Source organism: Diceros bicornis, chromosome 6 (genome assembly GCF_020826845.1).
Source record: "Diceros bicornis minor isolate mBicDic1 chromosome 6, mDicBic1.mat.cur, whole genome shotgun sequence".
In the NCBI taxonomy this organism is placed as follows: domain Eukaryota; kingdom Metazoa; phylum Chordata; class Mammalia; order Perissodactyla; family Rhinocerotidae; genus Diceros; species Diceros bicornis.
The window spans coordinates 4,976,624-4,998,663 of NC_080745.1; the positions used below are offsets into that span (position 1 = coordinate 4,976,624).

Here is a 22,040-nt window from a genome sequence, read left to right on the forward strand (position 1 = left end):
CCCTGGTGAATTCTACCAAACTTTCAAAGAAGATTTAATGCCTATCCTTCTCAAACTCTTCCAAAAAATTGAAGAGGAGGAGAAACTTCCTAACTCATTCTAGGAAGCCAAAATTACCCTGATACCAAAGCCAGAAAAGACTACCACAAGAAAACAAAATTACAGGCCAATACCACTGAGGAACATTGATGAAAAATCTTCAACAAAATCCTAGCTAATCACATACAACAACACATCAAAAAGATCATACACCATGATCAAGTGGGATTTATTCCAGGGATGCAGGGATGGTTCAACATCTGCAAATCAATCAATGTGATACACCACATTAACAAAATGAAGAATAAAAATCACATGATCATCTCAATAGATGCAGAAAAAGCATTTGACAAGATACAGTATCTATTTATGATAAAAACTCTGACTAAAATGGGTATAGAATGAAAGTACCTCAACATAATAAAGGCCATATATGGCAAACCCACAGCTAATATCATTCTCAATGGTGACAAAGCTATCTCCCTAAGAACAGGAACAAGACAAGGATGCCCACTCTCACCACTTCTATTTAACGTAGTATTGGAAGCCCTAGCCAGAGCAATCAGGCAAGAAAAAGAAACAAAAGGAATCCAAATGGAAAGGAAGAAGCAAAACTGTCACTATCTGCAGATGACATGATTTTATACACAGAAAAACCTAAAGAATCCACAAAAAAACTTTTAGAAGTAATAAATTAATATGAAAAATTTCCAGGATACAAAATCAACATACAATAATCAGTTGTGTTTCTATACACTAACAACAAAGTAGCAGAAAGAGAAATTAAGAATACAATCCCATTTACAATTGCAACGAAAAGTATAAAATACTTAGGAATAAACTTAACCAAAGAGGTGAAAGACTCGTACACTGAAAACTACAAAACATTGCTGAAAGAAATTGAAGAAAACACAAAGAAATGGAAAGATTTTCCATGCTCTTGGATTGGAAGAATTAACAAAGTTAAGATGTCCATGCTTCCTAAAGCAATCTATAGATTCAATGCAATCCCAATTAGAAGCCCAACTACATTCTTCACAATAGAATGAAGAATCCTAAAATTTATATGGAACAACAAAAGACCTCAAATAGCTAAAGCAATCCTGAGAAAAAAAGGACAAAGATGGAGGCATCACAATCCCTGACTTCAAAATATACTACAAAGCTATAGTAATCAAAACAGCATGGTACTGGTACAAAAACAGAACACAGATCAATGGAACAGAATTGAATGCCCAGAAATAAAACCACAAATCTATGGACAGTTAATCTTTGACAAAGGAACCAAGAACATACAATGGAGAAAGGAAAGTCTCTTCAATAAATAGTGTTGGGAAAACTGGACAGCCACATGCAAAAGAAAGAAAGTAGACCATTATCTTGCACCATACACAAAAAATAACGCAAAAAGGATTGAAGACTTGAATGTAAGACCTGAAACTATAAAACTCCTAGGAGAAAATATTGGCAGTACACTCTTTGACATCAGTCTTGGGAGCATCTTTTTGAATACCATGTCTACTCAGGCAAGGGAAAGAAAAGAAAAAATTAACAAATGGGACTACATCAGACTAAAAAATTTCTTCAAGGCAAAGGAAACTATGAACAAATCGAAAAGACAACCCAACAATTGGGAGAAAATATTTGCAAATCATATATCCAACAAGAGGTTAATTTCCAAAATACATAAAGAACTCATACAACTCAACAACAACAACAAAAAAAACAACTCAATCAAAAAATGGGCAGAGACTATGAACAGACATTTTTCCAAAGAAGATATTCAGATTGCCAATGGACAAATGAAAAGATGTTCAACATCACTAATTATTAGGGAAATGCAAATCAAAACTGCAATGAGACATCACCTTACACTGGTCAGAATGGTTATAATTACCAAGACAAAAAATAACAAATGTTGGATAGGATGTGGGGAAAAGGGAACCCTCATGCACTGCTGGTGGGAATGCAAACTGGGGCAGACACCATGGAAAACAATGCAGAGATTTTTCAAAAAATTAAAAATAGAAATATCATATGATCCAGTTATCTCACTACTGGGCATTTATCCAAAGAACTTGAAATCAACAATCAAAAGATATTTATGCCCCTCTATGTTCATTGCAGCATTATTCACAGTAGCCAAGATGTGAAAGCAGCCCAAGTGCCCTTCTACAGATGAATTGATAAAGAAGATGTAGTGTGTGTGTGTGTGTGTGTGTATAAATACACAATGGAATACTGCTTAGCCATAAAAAAGACAAAATTGTCCCATTTGAAACAACATGGTTGGTCCTTGAGGGTATGATGTTAAGCAAAATAAGCCAGAGAGAGAAAGAGAAATGCTGCATGATTTCACTCATATGTGGAAAATAACCTAACACAGGGACAAAGAGAACAGATTAGTGGTTACCAGAGGGGAAGCAGGCCAGGGACGGGTGAAAGGGGTAAAGGGGCACATATGTATGGTGATGGACAAAAATTAGGCTACTGATGGTAAACATGATGCAGTCTATACAGAAATGGATAAATAATAATGTATGCCTGAAACTACACAATGTTATAAACCATTATGATCTCACTAAAATAACTGAAAAAAAAACAAAAACAAATGAACAGAAATCAACACAAAGACCAGAAAGAATCATGAAAACATAATACCAGCAAATGAACCTAACAAAGCTCCAGTAATCAACCCCAAAGAGTGGAAATCCACAAACTGCTTGACAAAGAATTTGTCTTTAAAGACAAAATAATCATTTTTAAGGAGCTCATTGAGCTAAAAGGGAACACAGTCGAATAAATAAACTCAGGAAAACAATACATGAACAAAATGAGAAGCTCAACAAAGAAACAGAAATCATGAGAAAAAAACAAACAGAAATTTTGGAGCTGAAGAACACAATGATTGAACTCCAAAATTCAATACAGAGCTTCTACAACAGACTCAATCCAGCAGAAAGAATCAGCAAACTCGAAGAGAGGTCATTTGAAATTATCCAGTCAGAGGAACAAAAAGGAAAAAGAAGGAAAAAGAATGAAGAAAGCCTACAGGACTTATGGGACTGCATAAACAGAATCAATATATGCTTCATGGGAGTCTTAGATGAGAGAAAAATGGGGAAATGGAGCAGGAAGTCTATTTAAAAAATAATAATAATGGATGAAAACTTTCCAAATCTAAGAAGGGAAACAAACATCCAGATTCATAACGTCCTGAAGTCCCCATGTAGGTTAAACCCAAACAGGTCAACATCAACATACCTTATAATTAAACAGTCAAAACTCAAAGACAAGTAGGAAATTTTGAAAGCAGCAAGAGAAAAGTGACTTGTAACATATAAGAGACCCACCATAAGACTATCAGTGAATTTCTCAGGAGAAACCTTGCAGGCCAGGAGAGAGTGGGGTGATATATTCAAAGTACTGAAAGAAAAAATAAGATGATACATTTTGAGGGTCTAATGTTCAGCATGGTGACTATGGTTAATAACATGGTATTGTATACTCGAAATTTGCTGAAAGTAAATCTTAAGTGTTTTTACCACACACACACACACACACACACAAAATGTTAACTATGTGATGGACGTGTTACTTATCTTGATCTTGATAATTACTTACAATGTATGTGTATATCAAATCATCACATTTAACACTTTAAATATATACCATTATAATTGCCAATTATTACTCAATAAACTTGGAAAAATATTTTTTAAAAAAGACAAGAGATAACAAATATTGGTAAATATGTGCAGAAAATAGACCTCTTGTACACTGTTGGTGGGAATGTAAGTTGGTACAGCTATATGGAAACCAATATAGAGGTTCCTCAAAAAATTAAAAATAGGACTACCATATGATACAGAAATCCTACTTCTGTGTATATATCCAAAGGAAACAAAATTAACATCTCAAAGAGATATCTGCACTCCCATGTTCATTGCAGCATTATTCACAATAGCCAAGATATGGAAACAAACTAAATGTCCTTCAATGGATGAATGGATAAAGAAAATGTGATATATATGTATAATGGAATATTATTCAGACATAAAAAAGAAGTAAATCCTGTCATTTGCCATTTGCAACAACATGGATGAAACTGGAGGGCATTAGGCTAAGTGAAATAAGCCACAGAGAGGAAAATAAATACTACATGGTATCACTTTTATATGGAATCAAAAAGAAATTGAACTCATAGAAAGAGTAAAATGGTCATTACCAGGGACTGGGAGATAGAGGAAATCAGTAGAGACTTTCAGTTATAAGATGGATAAGTTCTAAGGATCTAATGTATAGTGTGGTGACTATAATTGATAATACTGTCATATAGTTTAAAAATTTGCTAAGAGAGTAAATCTTAAGCATTCTCACAAAAACAAAACAAACCAACAAAAAACAAGTAACTATGTGAGGTGATGGCTGTGTTAATTAACTTGATTGTAGGAATCCTTTCACAATGTACATATACATTTGATGTATATGTACATCAAATCATAATACTGTACATGTTAAATATATTACAATTATATTTGTCAATTATACTTCAATGAAGCTGGATTAAGAGAAGAATCTGTGGTATATACATACAATGGAAGATTATTCAGCTTTTAAAAAAGAAGGCAATCCTGTCATTTACGACAACATGGACAGAACTGGAGAACATAATGCTAAGTGAAATAAGCCAGACATAGAAGGACAAATCCTACATCATCCCACTCTTATAAGGAATCTATAATAGTCAAACTCATAGAATCAGAGAGTAGGATAGTAGTTACTAAGGGCTGGATAGACAAGGAAAAATGGAGGTGTCAGTCAAAGGGTACAAAGTTTCAATTATGCAGGATGAATAAATTCTGGAGATCTGCTGTACAACATAGAACCTATAGTTAACGATACTCCATGGTATACTTAAAAATTTGTGAAGAAGATAGATCTTATGTTAAGTGCTCTTACCATAAAAACCTAAAAATTAAAAAATAAGGGACAGGAGGAAACTTTTGGAGATGATGGATAAGTTTATGGCATTGATTGTAGTAGTGGTTTCACAGGTGTATACTTATCTCCAAACTCATCAAGTTGTTTATATTAAATATGTACATCTTTTTGTATGTTAATCATACGTCAATTAAGTGGTTTTAAAAAAAAAAAGAGGACCCTACAGTCTCAGAGAGGAGGCAGAGAAAAAAATGATAACACAAGTCACAAAAGAAGATAGCATTAAGTGACTGAAAATGAAGATGCATGGTCATCTTGGGCTGGAATTGTTGGGTACTCTCTTGTGGAATGGGGCAAGGAATGGATACATCGAGTATACAATTCAGTGGAATTTACTTCAAGGGAGGTAAAAGGGAATGGGTTGGTGTTGATGCAATTGTTGTTGGTTTTAGAATAAACAGATTGAAATGTCTCCAAGAAGTCAGGCTGGACAAGTTCCCATCATGCCATACATCTAGCCCCACTTTCTTCCCCAATCATTAAACACATAGTTAGGGTGTGCTGACTCAGTTCACAATCAGGCAAAGATCTGCAGTGAGTTTCAGGTCTATAGTCCAGGCCATGAATAGAGACCAGAAATTCTCCAAGAAAATAAGATAAGCTTAGAAGTCAGAGAAAAGTATCAAGCCAGAAATACAGAAGAATCAAGGTCCAAATATCAGGGAGAGTAAGTGAGAACAATACTGTGGCACCTATGGGGCAAGATTTGAAGTCAGGGTTATGGGCCATGTGTTTGGAGCCAGGAACCAAGATCAGACAAAAGATAATCCAGCTAAGGTGGAGAGTCCAGAACTATTGTCTTGAATGTCTACTAGTGTCCAAAGTACCCCTTTTGCACTAGCAGTGATAAGACATTAAATGGGCCCGTTCAGCTGGGAGTTTCAACAGTGATGTGAGCAAGCAGCTAGTAAACCAAATATCAGACGCCACAGCTTAGTTCTGACAAAAGTGCAGCTAATGAAGTCCACCGGTGGTTGCAGATAGTGCTGAGGCTGCAGTACAGCATCAGTGGCTAGCTCCCAAAGAAACCGTGTAGTCTTCCTGGACCTTGTCTTGGGAAGAGAGGGGGCGGTCCAGAGGTCCTCTGCATGAAAGCTATTGTGATTACCATTTAAAATCTGATTCTTCTCACCTGTGTCAGTGTAACTGAGGAAAGCGAAGCTTATCACCAAAACATGAGTCTCTGGGTTGGATCATAAATAAAACTAGACTCTGTTGGAATATCGAGTTAGACAAAGGAAATACCATATTCTGTGCCATAGTGGGGTCCTAGGGCATTGTGAGGAATGTATTTGACAGGCTAGGATGTGGCAGTTAATGGAAGCCAGCCTGCAAAGAGAGAGAAAGTATAGGGCTCCTGACATAAAAGTCAGCATAAATAAAGAAAGGATAAGACTTGACAAGTAGGGTTTGTTGGGGAGGGAAAAGCAATGGTTCAGTTTAGTCTCCATGCTGATCTAGATCTCTAGGAGGTACATGAACATCCTAAAATGGACAGGGCCATGTGTTAATAATGAAAAAGCTCTATCATTAGAGGTCCAGGTGGCTCTACTTTGGGATCCTGTTTCAAAAAATTGCAATATGGGAAACAGAAGACATTTCCCTACCAACGGAGGAAATCTGACATTATAGATTCTGCAATATATGAGGAGATGCCACAAGGAGCGTCAAAAGCCAGGAGCAAGTCAGCACCACCTATGCAGAGGCCAAAGGACCAAGGGAGAGAACTGGAGATGTGGGGCAACTAGCGTGTAGACCTAAGTAAAGGGTTGATGCAAGAGATCAAGTCACAGGAATCTAGAAGCAAGAGATGATAGGAATGGCAATAGGGCAGGCAACGGCCCCACAATCCCTGGTAGCTAGTTTCCTTGGGGATGGCTGCAACAGTGTATCAGCAGCCCAGGGGTCCAAATTGGTCACTAGAGCAATGCACAGGGCAAACATCAGCTAAGAAGGTGGAGAGGTGAGGGCGAGGAAGTTAAGGGAAGGCTATCCCACAAAAGGCAAGTGGGAGGCTATCCAAGATCTACAGCAGAAAGCCAAAGAGTGACTCCTAACAGGTGGCAGCTCCCCCAGCCACTGCCCCCACAGGCTGCTCCTCTGCAGCCCTTCAACCTTCACCACCCCTGCCTGGGTATGCTAAGGAGCTCCCAGCTCTTTCCCAATATCTGTGCAATAATACTGAGATGAAGGAAGAAGAGAAGTGAGCATAGCATGTCCGGCTCTTGGAATCTGCAAATACAGGTTGCTTGCAATAGTTGTAGGTCATTGTGCAACTTGCTGGTCTTCTCTGGGCCTCAGATTCCCTGGACCTCTGCAAAATACAAACACTGATCATGCCGCTTAACTCACAGGGCTGCAGTGAGGTATAGATGACATCACGGACTGAGGGTGTTCTATAAACTCTAAGGAGATATGTGTGTAGTGTTATGAATATCAGTGGCAGGTTTCCAGAACCAGATGAGGGTGAGTAAACAAGGAAGAAAACTGCCCCACTTCTTGAAGAGAGTTCTCAGAAGACTGGGGCTGGGAAGATCAGGTTACAGGGCAGGCATAAATAGCCAGTGCCTGCCAATTAAAGGCTAGTTTGCCTGGAGATCCTGGAGTCCTAGAGGAAGCAACTGTGAGTGCCTCTGTCCTTGCCTCTCATTTTGTTTTCCCAATGTCCGGTGAATATCTCCCTGCCCATACAGGTAGTTTATCCTACTGGTGTTGAGGAGGGCGGAGTCTGTGTAACTATTCTAGTCTAGGGGGGGTGGGTGTGGGAGGTGGAGGGCAGAGTAGGGTAATAAGGAGAGCTCTTCTGCCCCTCATTCTGCTCCTTTGGCCCAGTGGGAGATTTGCTTTCTGGGCTTGGGGAGGGTGGGGAAGTGGGACGTGACACCAAGCCAGACCTCAGATGCGGCTGTCTGGAAGCCTCAGTGAAAAATGCAATTCCAGCTTCTCTCTTGGCTCCTCTCCATCTCTGATTTCTTCAGACAGAAGGGTGGTGGTGGAGAAACAGACCAGGCATTCACAAGCCTGGGTTCTAAGTCCATTCCAGTACCAACTGCCTGTGGGACATGGATAAACATACTTCTCTCTTAGCCTCCAGTCTTTACTTAAAAAAATATATACTTGCTGGACTAGGTCACTGATTTTCCAACCAATTTTCAGAGGAGTCATTTTTTTAATAAAATCTTAGTCTGAAAGATTTGCATAAACTGAACACTACATAGGTTGAGAGGGCTGTGGCTCTGCCCACACCTTCTGTAGCCCCAGCCAAGATGCCTCCTCTGGATCCCAGGTCTGAAAACTTGTGAGTTAGCTCTCTCCAAGGCCTCTTTCTGCTACAATGGGCAGTGGCGCATTCTGTGCCATCTTGAACTGTTGGGCAGAACACCTATTGCTTTTCGTTCTTCCCTAGATTGGATGCAGGGCCCCAGAGCTGAGGAAGCTGCAGACCAGGGGACAATACCCTTGCTCTGGCATGGGTCCTTTGGTGCTCCTGACTGAGACTCTGCCACAGCAAGTGCAGTGACACAGCCACTGAGCCCACCTGGGTGTTTCTGGAGATTCCTAGAATGCCTGAGGAAATCATAAATTCAAAATTGAAAGAGGCTAGTACAAAATAAGGATCATCCACAGCCCAGAATCACCAGTAACTGAAGAAGAAGGCACTTTTCTGGCCAGGAAGTCCTTCCCATGCTACCACCCCAGCCTGCCTGGTGACCCCCGTCTCCTTTGCACAGGTCCCTCAGGCTTTGTTCCTAGCCTCTGCAACTCCTACAGGCTCTTTTCATGTTCAGAACTTTACAGTTTCTCTCTGAGAGAGGAAAGAAGCCCAACATTGGGAGTGACCCAGACTCTGCATCTACCTCGATCTCACTTAGTTCCTAAGTCCCTCTCAGATGGTAACTGGACGCCCTGTTGGACATTCGCTCTTTCCTGCCTCCGAAACTAGCCTTCCTATGACTGAGTCCATCTCACGTGTGCCCTTCCTCCATGAGGCCCCTCTTCCAAGTCCTCTCAGGTGGTCTGGGCAGAACTCTAGCTGTCCCATGGTCTCTCCAGCTGCTAATTAAATGTCTCGGAGAAATTTCACCTAGGTCCTCTCTGGGAATTTGCTCTTGGAGACAGTGTCTAGTCTAGGGATGACACATCACCTGGCAAACACACAGCCATGCACCCATCTTGTGCTCAGCATTCAGGACTTTGGCTCCTTTCCAGACCAGCACTGCAGACCACCAGTGCTAGTCCAAGGCAGCAAGTGAGAGGAAATGGATTTGCCTCGTCAGAGCTAAGTCAACCACCTTAATGGTACAGACAGGGAGAAGGAGGTCCAGAGGGATGAAAAGTCCTGCCCAAAGGCACTCAGTGAATCCTTCCTGATGTGACAGATGGCCTCAGTGAGGAATTCTACATCCTAGCCACTGTGCAGATGGCAATGACCAAGGGAAGACACAAGAAGGGATGACATGGGGTATCTGAGAATAGGTGGATGTCAACCCATGTCAGAGTTCCATGGGAGCCCTGGGAGGGTGACTTATGCCCTCCCAGGCCAGGCCATATGCTCACCTTGTCCCTAAACTGCTTTCGGAGCCCTGATGTTCTTGGCCCCACAGGAGGGGAGAGTAGGTGGGGGAAGTGCTTCTCCTGACCTTCAGGAGCTGGGCCAAGCCCTAACCCATGTCCTAGAACCAAAAGCATGTCCTTTCTCTTTCTCTTCATCTGCCCAGGCCATGCTTCTCCTCCGTCTCTCCATGCTGATTCTGCTCACACAGCCTTCAAGGTCAGTGGGAGCAGAAATGAAGACCTATTCCCAGAGAGCAGTGACCAACGCCTGTACCCTCGTCATGTGTAGCCCCGTGGAGAATGGCCTACCTGGTCGCGATGGACGGGATGGGAGAGAGGGCCCCAGGGGCGAGAAGGGAGATCCAGGTAGAGCTGGGACCATGGGCTTGTCTTGGTGGGAAAGGGTGGGCTTTGGAATTGTAACCAACCCAGAAACTCTGGATATTTTGCTGTGGAAGGCTTGGAGATGGACTTCTTCTTCCCAAGGGGGTGGGTTTCCCCCAGACATTCAGTCTACCTAAAACACTGCTTACTGCTTGGCAAATAACTGGCTGTCCTGAGCCCCCAGTGCCTCCCTCCATCATCAGCTGCCCTGATTCCTCCCCTGGGATCTTCTGATTCCTCTCACCCCAAGAATGAGCAAACAGTGGATAAATGACTGGTATTTGGAGCCCTTAGAACCCTGCTCCAGCACTTAGCAGTTGTTCATTCTGATTAAATGGTACCTGTGTGGGGAGTTAAATATTTTTCATATTTAATTAAACTCTGCATGAAGGGTGGGAAAGCATAAGGCCCTGCAGCCCCATACTCAGGCCTGATCCAAAGGATTTGCCCTCAATACCTTATGGAGAGAAGGAAAGGGAGCTCATATGTCTTTGTCCAGCCCTGTGCTTAGGTGTTCACTTAAGTAATGCATTTAATCCTACCAAAAGTCTTACAAGGGACATATTCATCTCATTTGACAGGTAAGAAAATTGTGATGCAGAGAGGCTAAATGACACCCAATCCAGAAGGTGAAAAAGACATGGGCTTCTGCATCAGACAGATCTGTGCTTGACTGCTGGCTCCATCTCCACAGCAGGGATCCTTGTGAGACAAGCCACTCAGTGTCCTTGAGTCTCAGTTTGCTCATCTGTAAATGGGAATAATATCTACCATGCAGTAACAAATAATTGAGCCAAGGCTTTATTTTTTGTTGAGTCTTCAGGATAAAGTTGCATCTTCCCACTGTACCAATCAGGAGAATTTTCCTGAGGTTTCCAAAGGTACCGCTTATTAAGCGAATTATCTGAGAAATACTGTCCCATAGGGGAGCATCTGGGTTTTATTGGCAAGAAGTGATAATTCAGTGGACCAGCAGCAAGGACAGAAGGACCACCATAGCACTGGGTTAGGGTTTCAGAGGGATCAACTGTGGTCTTTATCTTTCTGGAGTTTGCATTTTGGTTGGAGTGGAAAGAAAACTAACATTTAAACTGGAAAGAATACGTAACATCCCGTGGCTTTGTACAGTAAGGGACAAGCTAGTATCTGTGTCCTTTCCAGACAGACAGTGGCTCCCAACATCAATGGGCTGGGGCTTGGGGAAGGCCGCCTGGAAGTGAACTCACAGTAAGGGTGGTATTCAAGGTGCCAGCTCTCTCTTGGAGAACCCCAGTTCCCTCTACCTCCTGGAGGCTCCCTGAATTGAATCCTGAGGGGTCTTTCCTACAGTAGCCCTCCTAGCCAGAGGCATGGAGTGTGGCTGAGACCTCCCTTTCTTGTGCAGGTGCCTCACCCCATGCACTTTTCAAGCCTGGTCTTGGATCAGTGCTTGGAGACAGAACAGTGCACAGTTGAACTAGCCAATAGGCTCCACTCTGGTTTCTCAATTCCAAACACTTTAGTCACAAAACTGTTATGGCTCTGAGAATTTCCTGGAGAGATTGGAGCCTCCTCAGAATCTTGACCCAAGTAGGTCTGGGTGGGGCCAGAGTCTGTACTTGTGACAACCTCCCCTTGCAGATCCTAATGCACATGGTCCCAAAAGCCTTCTGTAAAGGACAAGATGGGTCTAAGAGGAGATGCCTTTGAGCAGAGGTGGAGGGCGGAGCCAGGGTCACTGTGGTTATGCCCCAGGTGTGTCACGGAGGGCCGATAAGACCCAGACCGCACTTTGAAAGGTTGTATTTCCAGGGACAATTCCCTTATTCTTCAGCACTTGCAATATTTCTGACCAAAAGGATTCAGCAAAAGAGTCCCTCCAAGGGCACGCATCTCCCTCAGAGTAAAACCGCTCACCCACGGCAGCCCAAAGGCCACACTCCATCCCTGCTTACTTCTCTAATCTCACCTCCTTCTACTTCTCCCCACACTCACTCAGCTCTGACCACCCTGGCTCCTTGCTGGTCCCTAATCACACCCAGCCCCCTGCCTCCTCAGGGCCCTTTCATTGCTCTTTCCCTACACATCCCTATGGCTCATTCCTTACCTCCTTCACCGGGTCATTCACAGACCACCTTCTCAACAAGTCCTTCTCTGACCACTCTACTTAGAAGACACCCCCACCAACACTCTCTATGCTTTATTTTTCTTCTGTGGCACTTATTCTGATCTAATAAAACATATGTTTTACATTTTAATTTTTATTATCTGTTTCTATGTAGTTGAGTTTAAGCTCCATGAGGAAGGGATTTGATTTCTTGTCTGTTTCTTTCACTACTATATCCTAGCATTTAGGACAGTGCCTCCTACGTATAGAAGCTCAAGGGATTCTTGTAGAATGAATGAATGTAAAATACAAGAGGAGGAGGAATTTTAGTACAGTTAAGACTGGCCAAACTGCTGGTCCATAAAGCTTCACTCCAGGTGGCACGAGGGCAAAGTGCTAGATCTTTGGGGGATACTAGGATGCAGAGTTAGTGCTTTGGGAGGCATAGGGGCTTGCTGCTGATGAAGCTGTCCCTTCCCTCACCTCAGTGCTCTCATGGCCTCCACAGTTTATGCACCAAGGATGGGCAACCTCCAACTTGCCCTTCTAGGGAGTGGCTTTTTCCCTTCGCCCATCTACCTGCTGTCACCCTGGCCAGGGTGGAGCCCAAGAGAGGCTCAGCCTGGCGTCAGGGCATCTCTGCTCCTAGAACAGTGCACTGTTGGGCGTGGGATGTGATGCCCATCCTATAGCCCTCAGTGCTTCCATTTCATTCCTAGTGAGGATTGTAACTAAAATCAGGGCACAATGCCCAGCACAGAGACTCTCAGCCACCCATCAAATGCACCAGTCCCACGCCACCAGCACATTCTTGCCCCAGGCAGGCCTGGCCCCTCCTGCCCTAGGAGCATGGTTTCCAAGTCTGAAATGTCACCTCTCCTTTACAAGTCTATCTAAATCCTCCTCACCCTTGAAGTCCCATTTCCTCCTTCAGGAAGACAGCTTTGAGTATATGTGTGTGTGCTGGGGTTGGGTGCTGTGATGGGACAAGGGACATCTCATGACTTGTGTTCCTTACTCATCACCCGTACCTCACAGTTTAAAATTCTATTACAAATAGACCTGGTGCTAACATTTGCATCTCACCCAGTGCTAAGCATAACATTATGTTCTGTAGGTAGTTTCTTAGTGAACAAATAAATGAGATAATGATCAAATAAACAAATGAGAGAATGAATAAGTTAGCACCACCTGTCAGATGTCATTTCTTTTCTTCTGTACATGAATGTTTATAGCAACTTTATTAACAATAACCAAAAGATGCAAACAACCCAAATGTCCATCAACTGATGAATGGATAAACAAAAGGTGGTCTATCCATACAATGGAATATTATTCAGCTATATAAAGGAATGAAGTACTGAGACACACTACAAAGTGGATGAAGCTCAAGAACATCACTCCACATTAAAAAAGCCAGACATAAAAGGTCATAAATTGTATGAATATGTTTATATGAAATATCCAGAATAGGTAATACAGACAGAAAGCAGAATAGTGGTAGCCAGGCCCTGGGAGGAGATGGGGATAGGGAATGATTGCTTAATGGGTATGGGGTTTTCTTTTGGGATGATGAAATGTTTTTGAGCTAAACAGACGTGATAGTTGCACAACATTGTGAATGTGCTAAATGCCACTGAATTGTATACTTTAAAAAGGTTAATTTTATATTAAATGAATTTTACTTCAATAAAAAAAGAATAACCAAACTAACAGAATTGATGTAAAATTCTTAAATCTTGATAGCCATTTGCTCCCTTTCATCTCTTTGCATAAATCTTGTATAATTTTAGGCTTAGGCAGCCTTTCTTGAGGTAACATGTCTTTTTTAAAACGTTTGATCATTTTTCCAATACAAAAATAATATGCGGTCACTAAAGACAAACAAAAACAAGAAAATTAAAATTACCATATTTGTACACTTTAGAAGGAACAACTGTTAACACTTGTGTGCATGCCTTTCCTGTGTTTTTTCCAATGTGTATTACATGTACCCACACCTTACAATGCATGTACCTATTTATGAAACAGAATCATACTGAACATAGTGTTTATAACATACTTTTATCACTTAATGATGCATTAGACAATAATTTGGCCTATTTTCTATAGTTTCAAGACCATGTCACATAGCTTTTTTTAAATTGAGATATAACTGACATACAACATTATATTAGTTTCAGGTGTATAACATAATGATTCTATATTTCTATATATTGCGAAACAATCACCACAATAACTTCAGTTAATATCCATCACCACACATAGATACAATTTTTTTTCTTGTGATGAGAACTTTTAAGATCTACTCTCTTAGCAGCTTTCAAATATACAATACAGTATTATTAACTATAGTCACCATACTGTACATTATCTTTTGACCACCTTCACCTATTTCTCCCACCCACCACCCTTGCCTCTGGCAACCACCAATCTGTTCTCTGTATCTATAAGTTCAATTTTTTTTAGATTCCACATATAAGTGAGGTCATATGGTATTTGTCTCTGTCTGACTTATTTCACTTAGCGTAATGCCCTCAAGTTCCACCCATGTTGTTGCAAATGACAAGATTTCCTTCTTTCTTATGGCTGAACAATATTCCATTATCTCCAGAGAAGATATACAGATGGCCAACAGGCACATGAAAAGATATTCAATATCACTATCAGGGAAATTCAAATCAAAACTACAATGAGATATCACCTCATGCCCGTCAGAATGGCTATAATTAACAAGACAGGAAACAAGTGTTGGAGAGGATGTGGAGAGACGGGAACTCTCATACACTGCTGGTGGGAGTGCAAACTGGTACAGCCACTATGGAAAACAGTATGGAGATTCCTCAAAAAATTAAGGATAGAACTACCATACAATCCAGCTATTCCACTGCTGGGTATTTATCCAAAGAACATGAAAATACCAATGAGTAAAGATACATGCACCCCTGTGTTCATTGCAGCATTATTCACAATAGCAAAGACTTGGGAGCAACGTAAGTGCCCATAAGGGACGAATGGATGAAGAAGATGTGATACATATACACAATGGAATACTACTCAGCCATAAGAAATGATGAAATCCAGCCATTTGTGACAACATGGATGGACATTGAGGGTATTATGCTAAGTGAAATAAATCAGAGGGAGAATGTCATATACCATATGATCTCACTTATCTCACTCACTTATAGAAGATGAAAACCACAAACAAACACATAGAGTCAGAGATTGGATTGATGGTTACCAGAGAGGAGGAGGGGAGGGAGGAGGGTGAAAAGGATGATTAGGCACATATGTGTGGTGATGGATTGTAATTAGTATTTGGGTGGTGAACATGATGTAATCAATGCAGAAATAGAAGTATAATGATGTATGCCTGAAATTTATACAACTTTACAAACCAATGTTACTTCAATTAAAAAATAAATTAAAAAATAATAATAATAATAATATTCCATTGTGTATATATATCACATTTTTTTTATCCATTCATCCATCGATGGACACTTAGGTTGCCTCCATGTCTTGGCTATCGTAAATAATGCTGCAATGAACATAGGGGTGCAAATATCTTTTCAGGTTAGTGTTTTCATTTACTTCAGATGAAAATGCCCAGAAATGGACTTTCTGGATCATGTGGTAGTTCTATTTTCAATTCTTTGAGGAACCTCCATACTGTTTTCCATGGTGGCTGTACCAATTTACACTCCTACCAACAGTGCACAAGGGTTCCCTTTTCTCTACATACTCGCCAGCACTTGTTTTTTTGTTTTGTGTGTGTGTGTGTGTGTGTGTGTGTGTCTGTGGTAATATTGGTTTATAACATTGTATAAATTTCAGCTGTACATCATTATACTTCTATTTTTGCATAGATTAAATCATGTTCTCATGTTCATCACCCAAATACTAATAACAATCCATCACCACACACATGTACCTAATCATCCCTTTCATTCTCCTCCCTCCCCCCTTCCCTTCTGGTAACCACCAGTCCAATCTCTGTTTCTGTGTGTTTGGTTTTTGTTGTTTTTATCTTCTACTTATGAGTAAGATCATACGGTGTTTGACCTTCTCCCTCTGACTTATTTTGCTTAGCATAATACCCTCAATGTCCATCCATGTTGTCACAAATGGCTGGATTTCATCGTTTCTTATGGCTGAGTAGTATTCCATTGTGTATATATACCACATCTTCTCTATCCATTCGTCCCTTGATGGGCACTTAGGTTGCTTCCAAGTCTTTTGCCAGCACTTGTTATCTCTTGTGTTTTTGATAACAGCCAGCCTACCAGGTGTGAGGTGATATCTCACTGTGGTTTTGATTTGCATTTTCCTGATAATTAGTGTCAGGTATCATTTCTGATATAAACTTTGGTTCTGGGAAGGGGAGAGAAAGGAGTCCATGATCCAGGGTGAATGCCAACAGGTTGCCTGCTGTAAATACTCCAGCCTTGGGGCAGGGGAAGGTACACTGCATGGACAGTCAGACACATCTTGTCTTGAATCTGCCTCCAACTCTGGAAAACCTGTTTCCTCACCTGTAAAATGGGGATGTGGACATCCATTTCCCGGATCACCGCTGGACCAAGGACTGTGGAGGTGAAATGTCTATGCCCTGTAGAACCCGGAAGATATGACAGCGGCCTGACTCTGCAGGCAGCTGGCTCCTCCTGGGCCTAGGGCCAGGTTTATGCTCATTTCTTCTGCTGCTACAGGTGTGCCAGGAGCTTTAGGGCGAGCGGGGATGCCTGGACCAGCTGGACCAGTTGGTCCCAAAGGGGACAATGGGTCTGTTGGAGAACCCGGACCAAAAGGAGACACTGGACCAAATGGTGAGAAGCTGGGCATGTATTGCAGATGTCTGTAGGTTGTGCTGCTGCCACTAGGATATGCCAGTAGGCATGCACAGATCCTATCCCAGGAAGAAGGAAGAAGGTCGTTCTGAAGGTAGCACTGGGTTATTTCAGGGAAGACTTGAACTACTGTCGGGCATCATCTTTAGGATAATGCTGCCTCTCTGACTCCTATTATTGCTCTCATCTTATCATGCACTTCCACTTCCAAGAAGATTTAGTGTCACTGCCTGGGCTGGGCCTTTTCCCCAGGACCTCCAGGACCTCAAGGTATGCCTGGTCCAGCTGGAAGAGAGGGTCCCTCAGGGAGGCAGGGGAACGTAGGACCTCAAGGAAAACCAGGCCCTAAAGGAGAGGTTGGGCCCAAAGGTAGGTGGTTTGTATGTGGCCTGTCTGGGAGGGCAGAGGGAGGGATGAAATGGCAGTGCATGATGTGATGTAAGGCACGCTCAGAGTGCCAGGAAAAGCCCAGACCATCAGCACTGGGAAGGCCTTGCCGTGGCCCCTTCCCCCCACACTCTCATATTGACATTACTCCTGTTACCCTCTGGACAGTAAGGAGCAGTCTCCCCAGTTCTCTCTCTCACCCTGGAGCTGTGGGTAAAAAGCTCCACTACTGAGGGCAATACATGCTGAACTACTCTCAGCAGCATTTGTCCCAATTTGTTCCTCCCTCAGGAGAGGTGGGTGCTCCAGGCATGCAGGGCTCTGCAGGGACAAGAGGCCCCACAGGTCTTACAGGAGAGAGAGGAGCCCCTGGTGAGCGTGGAGCCCCTGGCAATGCTGGGGCAGCAGGTGAGCGACAGAAGAGGCTGGCGCTGGGCACCACTTGTGATGCTGTTAATGCCTACCCCCTCCACCACCTCACCCATCAAGTCAGAGCCGGTATTACTAGACAACAGGGAGAGTCTATATCCAAGAAGGATACATTGTTGGGCTCTGGGACTTTCTGTATCTAGGGAGAGCGTGGTGTGAGAAACAGAGATAGTCTGTCTACAGGCAAGGTTGGTTGTTGAGTGATGGGGAAAGTGTCAGAGAGGGTGCATGGCTAGGTCCTGGGAACAGTCTCTATATGGGAAAGACGTACTGCTGGGCGATAGGACAGTCCATGTACTCGGAGGGTGAAAATGCTGGGAAATGTGTACAGAGCTCACCCAAGTCTTCTCTGATCCCAGGATCTGCTGGAGCCATGGGTCCACAGGGACCTCCAGGTGCCAGGGGACCCCCAGGACTGAAGGGGGACAGAGGTGTTCCCGGAGACAAAGGAGCCAAGGGAGAGAGTGGGCTTCCAGGTAAGGTAGCCTCCCCTAGCTCTGGGAGCCTCCACTAGGGAGGGAAAGGAGGAGGCCCTCTGGCCCTCTTCAGCTCATGACAGCCCCTCCTCTTAGATGTTGGCCCTGTTAATTAGGCTGGAAGGCAGAATTAGGCTCTGGTTTTAAACTCTATTACTCACTGGAGGGCAGCGCTGAGCAGTTTTTCCATCTGATCATTGGGAAAAGCACAGCTCCCTTCCCAGTTCACAGGATAGCTTTGAGCATCAAATAACCCAGTGGATGGGAAGTGCCTGAGGAACCTGTATTCCTGTCTTCCCCAAAAAGGAGGTGCTCCCAGATTCCCAGAATTTGGAGTTAAAATGTCATCTGATTCAGTGTCAGCGAGGTGCAGGGACCTGCTCAGGGGACAGTTAGTTCACAGTAGAACCACAGGAGATCCCGTGAACAGCAGGGGCCAGCTCTGTGTCAGCAGATATGGGCTTCCTGGGGGTCATTTCCAGCAATTACCACCACCTCCAATATGTGCCTGCAACTGGGCACCCTTCCTTTGAGGCCCAGGCTCTGAGCTGATCCTGGGCTGTGCTGGACTGGTTTTCACTCAGCCTCTCTCCTGCAGATATCGCTGCTCTGAGGCAGCAGGTGGAGGTCTTACAAAGACAGGTACAACACCTCCAGGATGCCATCTCTCAGTATAAGAAAGGTGAGTTCCTCACCTGAACCTGAGCCAGGCACTGAGGAGAGGTGCCAGACAGGGTCTGGGCCTTTGTTTAGAGTTGGCTGGGCCTGGGCCTAGGATTAGAATGGGCTGGGACTATGTTTAGGGCTGGACCTGGGACTGGGGCAGGGAGTGGGGCTAAGGATAGGGCTGGGACAGAGAAGCACATCCACATGCTCCAGGAGCTGGAAGTAGATGTAATGCACAAGTTGGAGGACGTGGTTCATATCACCAGTTCAGTGGGCTAGTGGAAACACAGTCAAGGATATCAGGCTCCAGGACATCCCCCAACATCACAGCCACCTGTAACCTGAGCCAGATCAATGCCCCGAGCCCAGTGCCATTCAGCAGACCTTCACTCCTGCCTACCCTGTGCTGGTCCCGAGACAGACACGGGGATACCCAAGCCAGGATGCATTTCTTACCTCTGTGGGGCCCGGTGTGCAAGTGCCCAGAGATGTTGCTGCACAGACCTAGGCAGCAGAGAATTCAGACAGTGTCCTGAGAGTTGGGGCTGGGATGTTGCCCTTGGGGTTCAAGGCTAGTGGGGGCCTGACTTTGGTGTGTTGCCATCAAGTATCTCACCCTAGACATGCCCATGGGTGTGGCAGGGGGCAGGCTCTCTCTGGGCTCTGGCCAGTGCCAGGCTCTCCCTGCACATCCCAGAGTGTTTAAAGCAGAGATTCTTCCCTAACTTTGGAATCCTCGAGTCAGAGGCCTCCAGGAGCACACGATTGAGTGCCCTGTGCCTTTTGGAATCTCCACCTCCATCCCTAACTGCCCCTCCTCCTCCTCTGCTCTCCCTGACATCAGCTTTGAGTCCACATCATTCAGCAAATCTCATTAATCCAAAAAAAGAGGAGTTTTCTGAAGGAGTAGAGCATAAAGGGGACTGACTGGGCAAGACATAGGGTTGGCTCCTAAATCCTCAAGCTCAAGGATGAGAATCTGTGGCATCTGATATGTCTTCCTCCCTCCACAAACATATTTGCATATGTAGTCACTCACTCATACACACACTGCTGCAAGCCAAGGAGAACACGTGCATATGTACTTGCACACATATGCACTTAAATACCATCACTCTCTCCACACTGTCTTCACACACGAGCACACACACGTATGCACACACATCCAGATAGCCCTTAAGTGTTCCCTTGTCCCTTCAAATGGATACAGGGACATATTCACGTATGTACACGCATACCCACCCAGATGCATGGAACATAACCCAGTGATGGCACATGAACTCTTTCACTGACCTTGTCCAGGGCTGCTTTGGGTGCCACCTTGAGCCTGTGGAGAAACTGCCTCCTTAGTCCTTGTCAATGCTACTCAAAGGAGAAGGACAGTGGGGTCAGGGCGCAGCCTGGGCTCCTGATCAGCCCAGTAAGGCTGGGGCACAGCCCTCTCTGGAGCCCTGAAGATTTCCATCAATGAGCCCAAAAGTCAAAGAGATGGGGATGGGATGGAATAAAAAGATATATTTGAATGTCACACAGGTGATGCTTTTATATAGTGTATCCCCACTTTAGAGATAAGGAACTGGAAACCCTGAAAAAGGAAGCAACTTCCTCTTGCCCACTCAGACAGTCATTGCCAGGGTGGGACTTAACGCCTGGCCTCCTGATTCCCAGACAGGGCCCTCTCCAGCACTGGTCCTGCCCCTCCCTCCACTTCCACACACTTCTCAGATGCCTTCCTCCCCTCACCCGGCACTCCAGGGGAGGCATGACTTGGCACTTGCATTCCAAGAGGGCAGCACTGGGCTACCCTGGTGCAGAGATTAGCATATCACTGCTCTCAGATATCCCATCTCTCCTCTCCTTTTCCCTCACCCCATGACACAGCACAGACCTTTTCTAACAACCCACGTGCCCTGCTGTTATGTGGAGATGAAAGTGAGCCCCCCAATTGTATTTTCCATACTCAGAAACTGCCCCAGGCTGCACAGTGTCATTTCCCTGCCCAAAGTGACTCTAATTCTACACAGTAATTAAAAAACTGATTCTGGCATCAGATAGAAATGGAAAGAGCATGTCTAAGCTTTGGTGTCAGATCAAACAAGGTTTAATCTCTACCTCTACACTTGATAGCTGAGTGACTTTGGGTCTCTTACTTACTCTCCCTGAGTCCCAGTGTTCTCGTCTGTAAGCAGAGAGCACAGTACCACCTCGCAGGGTGCATTGCAGAGCTGAGGCTGCTCTGGACACAAGTGTCTCACTTTTATCCTATTTGGTGCCCTGATACCCAGTACAGGAGGCCTGGGGGGCTCTGGTTGGACCACAAAGGTTTCAGAGCCCCTGAGCGCTGGCCAAGTGCTGCCACAACCTGAACCTGTCTCTCCTTTTCTCCTAGTGGAGCTCTTCCCCAACGGCCGAGGGGTCAGCGAGAAGATCTTCAAGACGGGAGGCTTTGAAAAAACTTTTGAGGATGCACAGCAGGTATGCACACAGGCCGGAGGACAGATGGCCTCCCCACGCTCTGCAGCTGAGAATGAGGCCTTGCAACAGCTGGTCACAGCTGAGAACAAGGTTGCCTTCCTGAGCATGACCGACACCAAGACGGAGGGCAAGTTCACCTACCCCACAGGGGAGACCCTGGTCTACTCCAACTGGGCCCCCGGGGAGCCCAACAATGATGGCGGGGCAGAGAACTGTGTGGAGATCTTTACCAATGGCAAGTGGAACGACAAGACCTGCAGAGAGCAGCGCCTCGTGATCTGCGAGTTTTGAGCCACCAGGGGTGGGTGGGCCAGTGCTTGGCCCAGGAGCCTGGCCAGCGAGCCAGGGCCCAGACCTGTGTGCTGCCAACATACCAATAAAAGATGACACCTCTCTTGGCCAGGGCTTCTCCACAGAGCTGGGGGAGGAGGCCAGAAGGCAGGGCTCCTATGGAACACCTGTCTCAGAATCAAGTACGAAACTGGCTTCACACACTGGAAGACCTGTCAGAGGAGGAAAGGGCCAGCCTGCTTTCCCCGCTGCAAGGGATAAAATTAGGTCTCCAAGACCTCCTGTTGCAAAATCCAATGGCTCCGCCTCAGCCCTCCTCCTCCTCCTCGAGCTATCAGCTGCATTTGAGCCAACTGATCACTCTCTCCTCCTTCCCTCTTCCTCTTCGTGGCTTCC

At 44.3% G+C, this 22,040-nt stretch overlaps 1 protein-coding gene across 1 annotated transcript; it reads left to right on the plus strand.

Annotated features, from left to right (window-relative positions):
- The first annotated feature begins 9,764 nt into the window (after positions 1 to 9,764).
- SFTPD (surfactant protein D) lies at positions 9,765 to 21,644 on the plus strand. Its single transcript, XM_058542628.1, has 7 exons — positions 9,765 to 9,963; positions 16,783 to 16,899; positions 17,173 to 17,289; positions 17,599 to 17,715; positions 18,096 to 18,212; positions 18,811 to 18,894; positions 21,268 to 21,644. Exons 1-7 carry the CDS (start codon positions 9,765 to 9,767, stop codon positions 21,642 to 21,644), a joined length of 1,128 nt encoding a protein of 375 aa, XP_058398611.1.
- Positions 21,645 to 22,040: the final 396 nt, after the last annotated feature.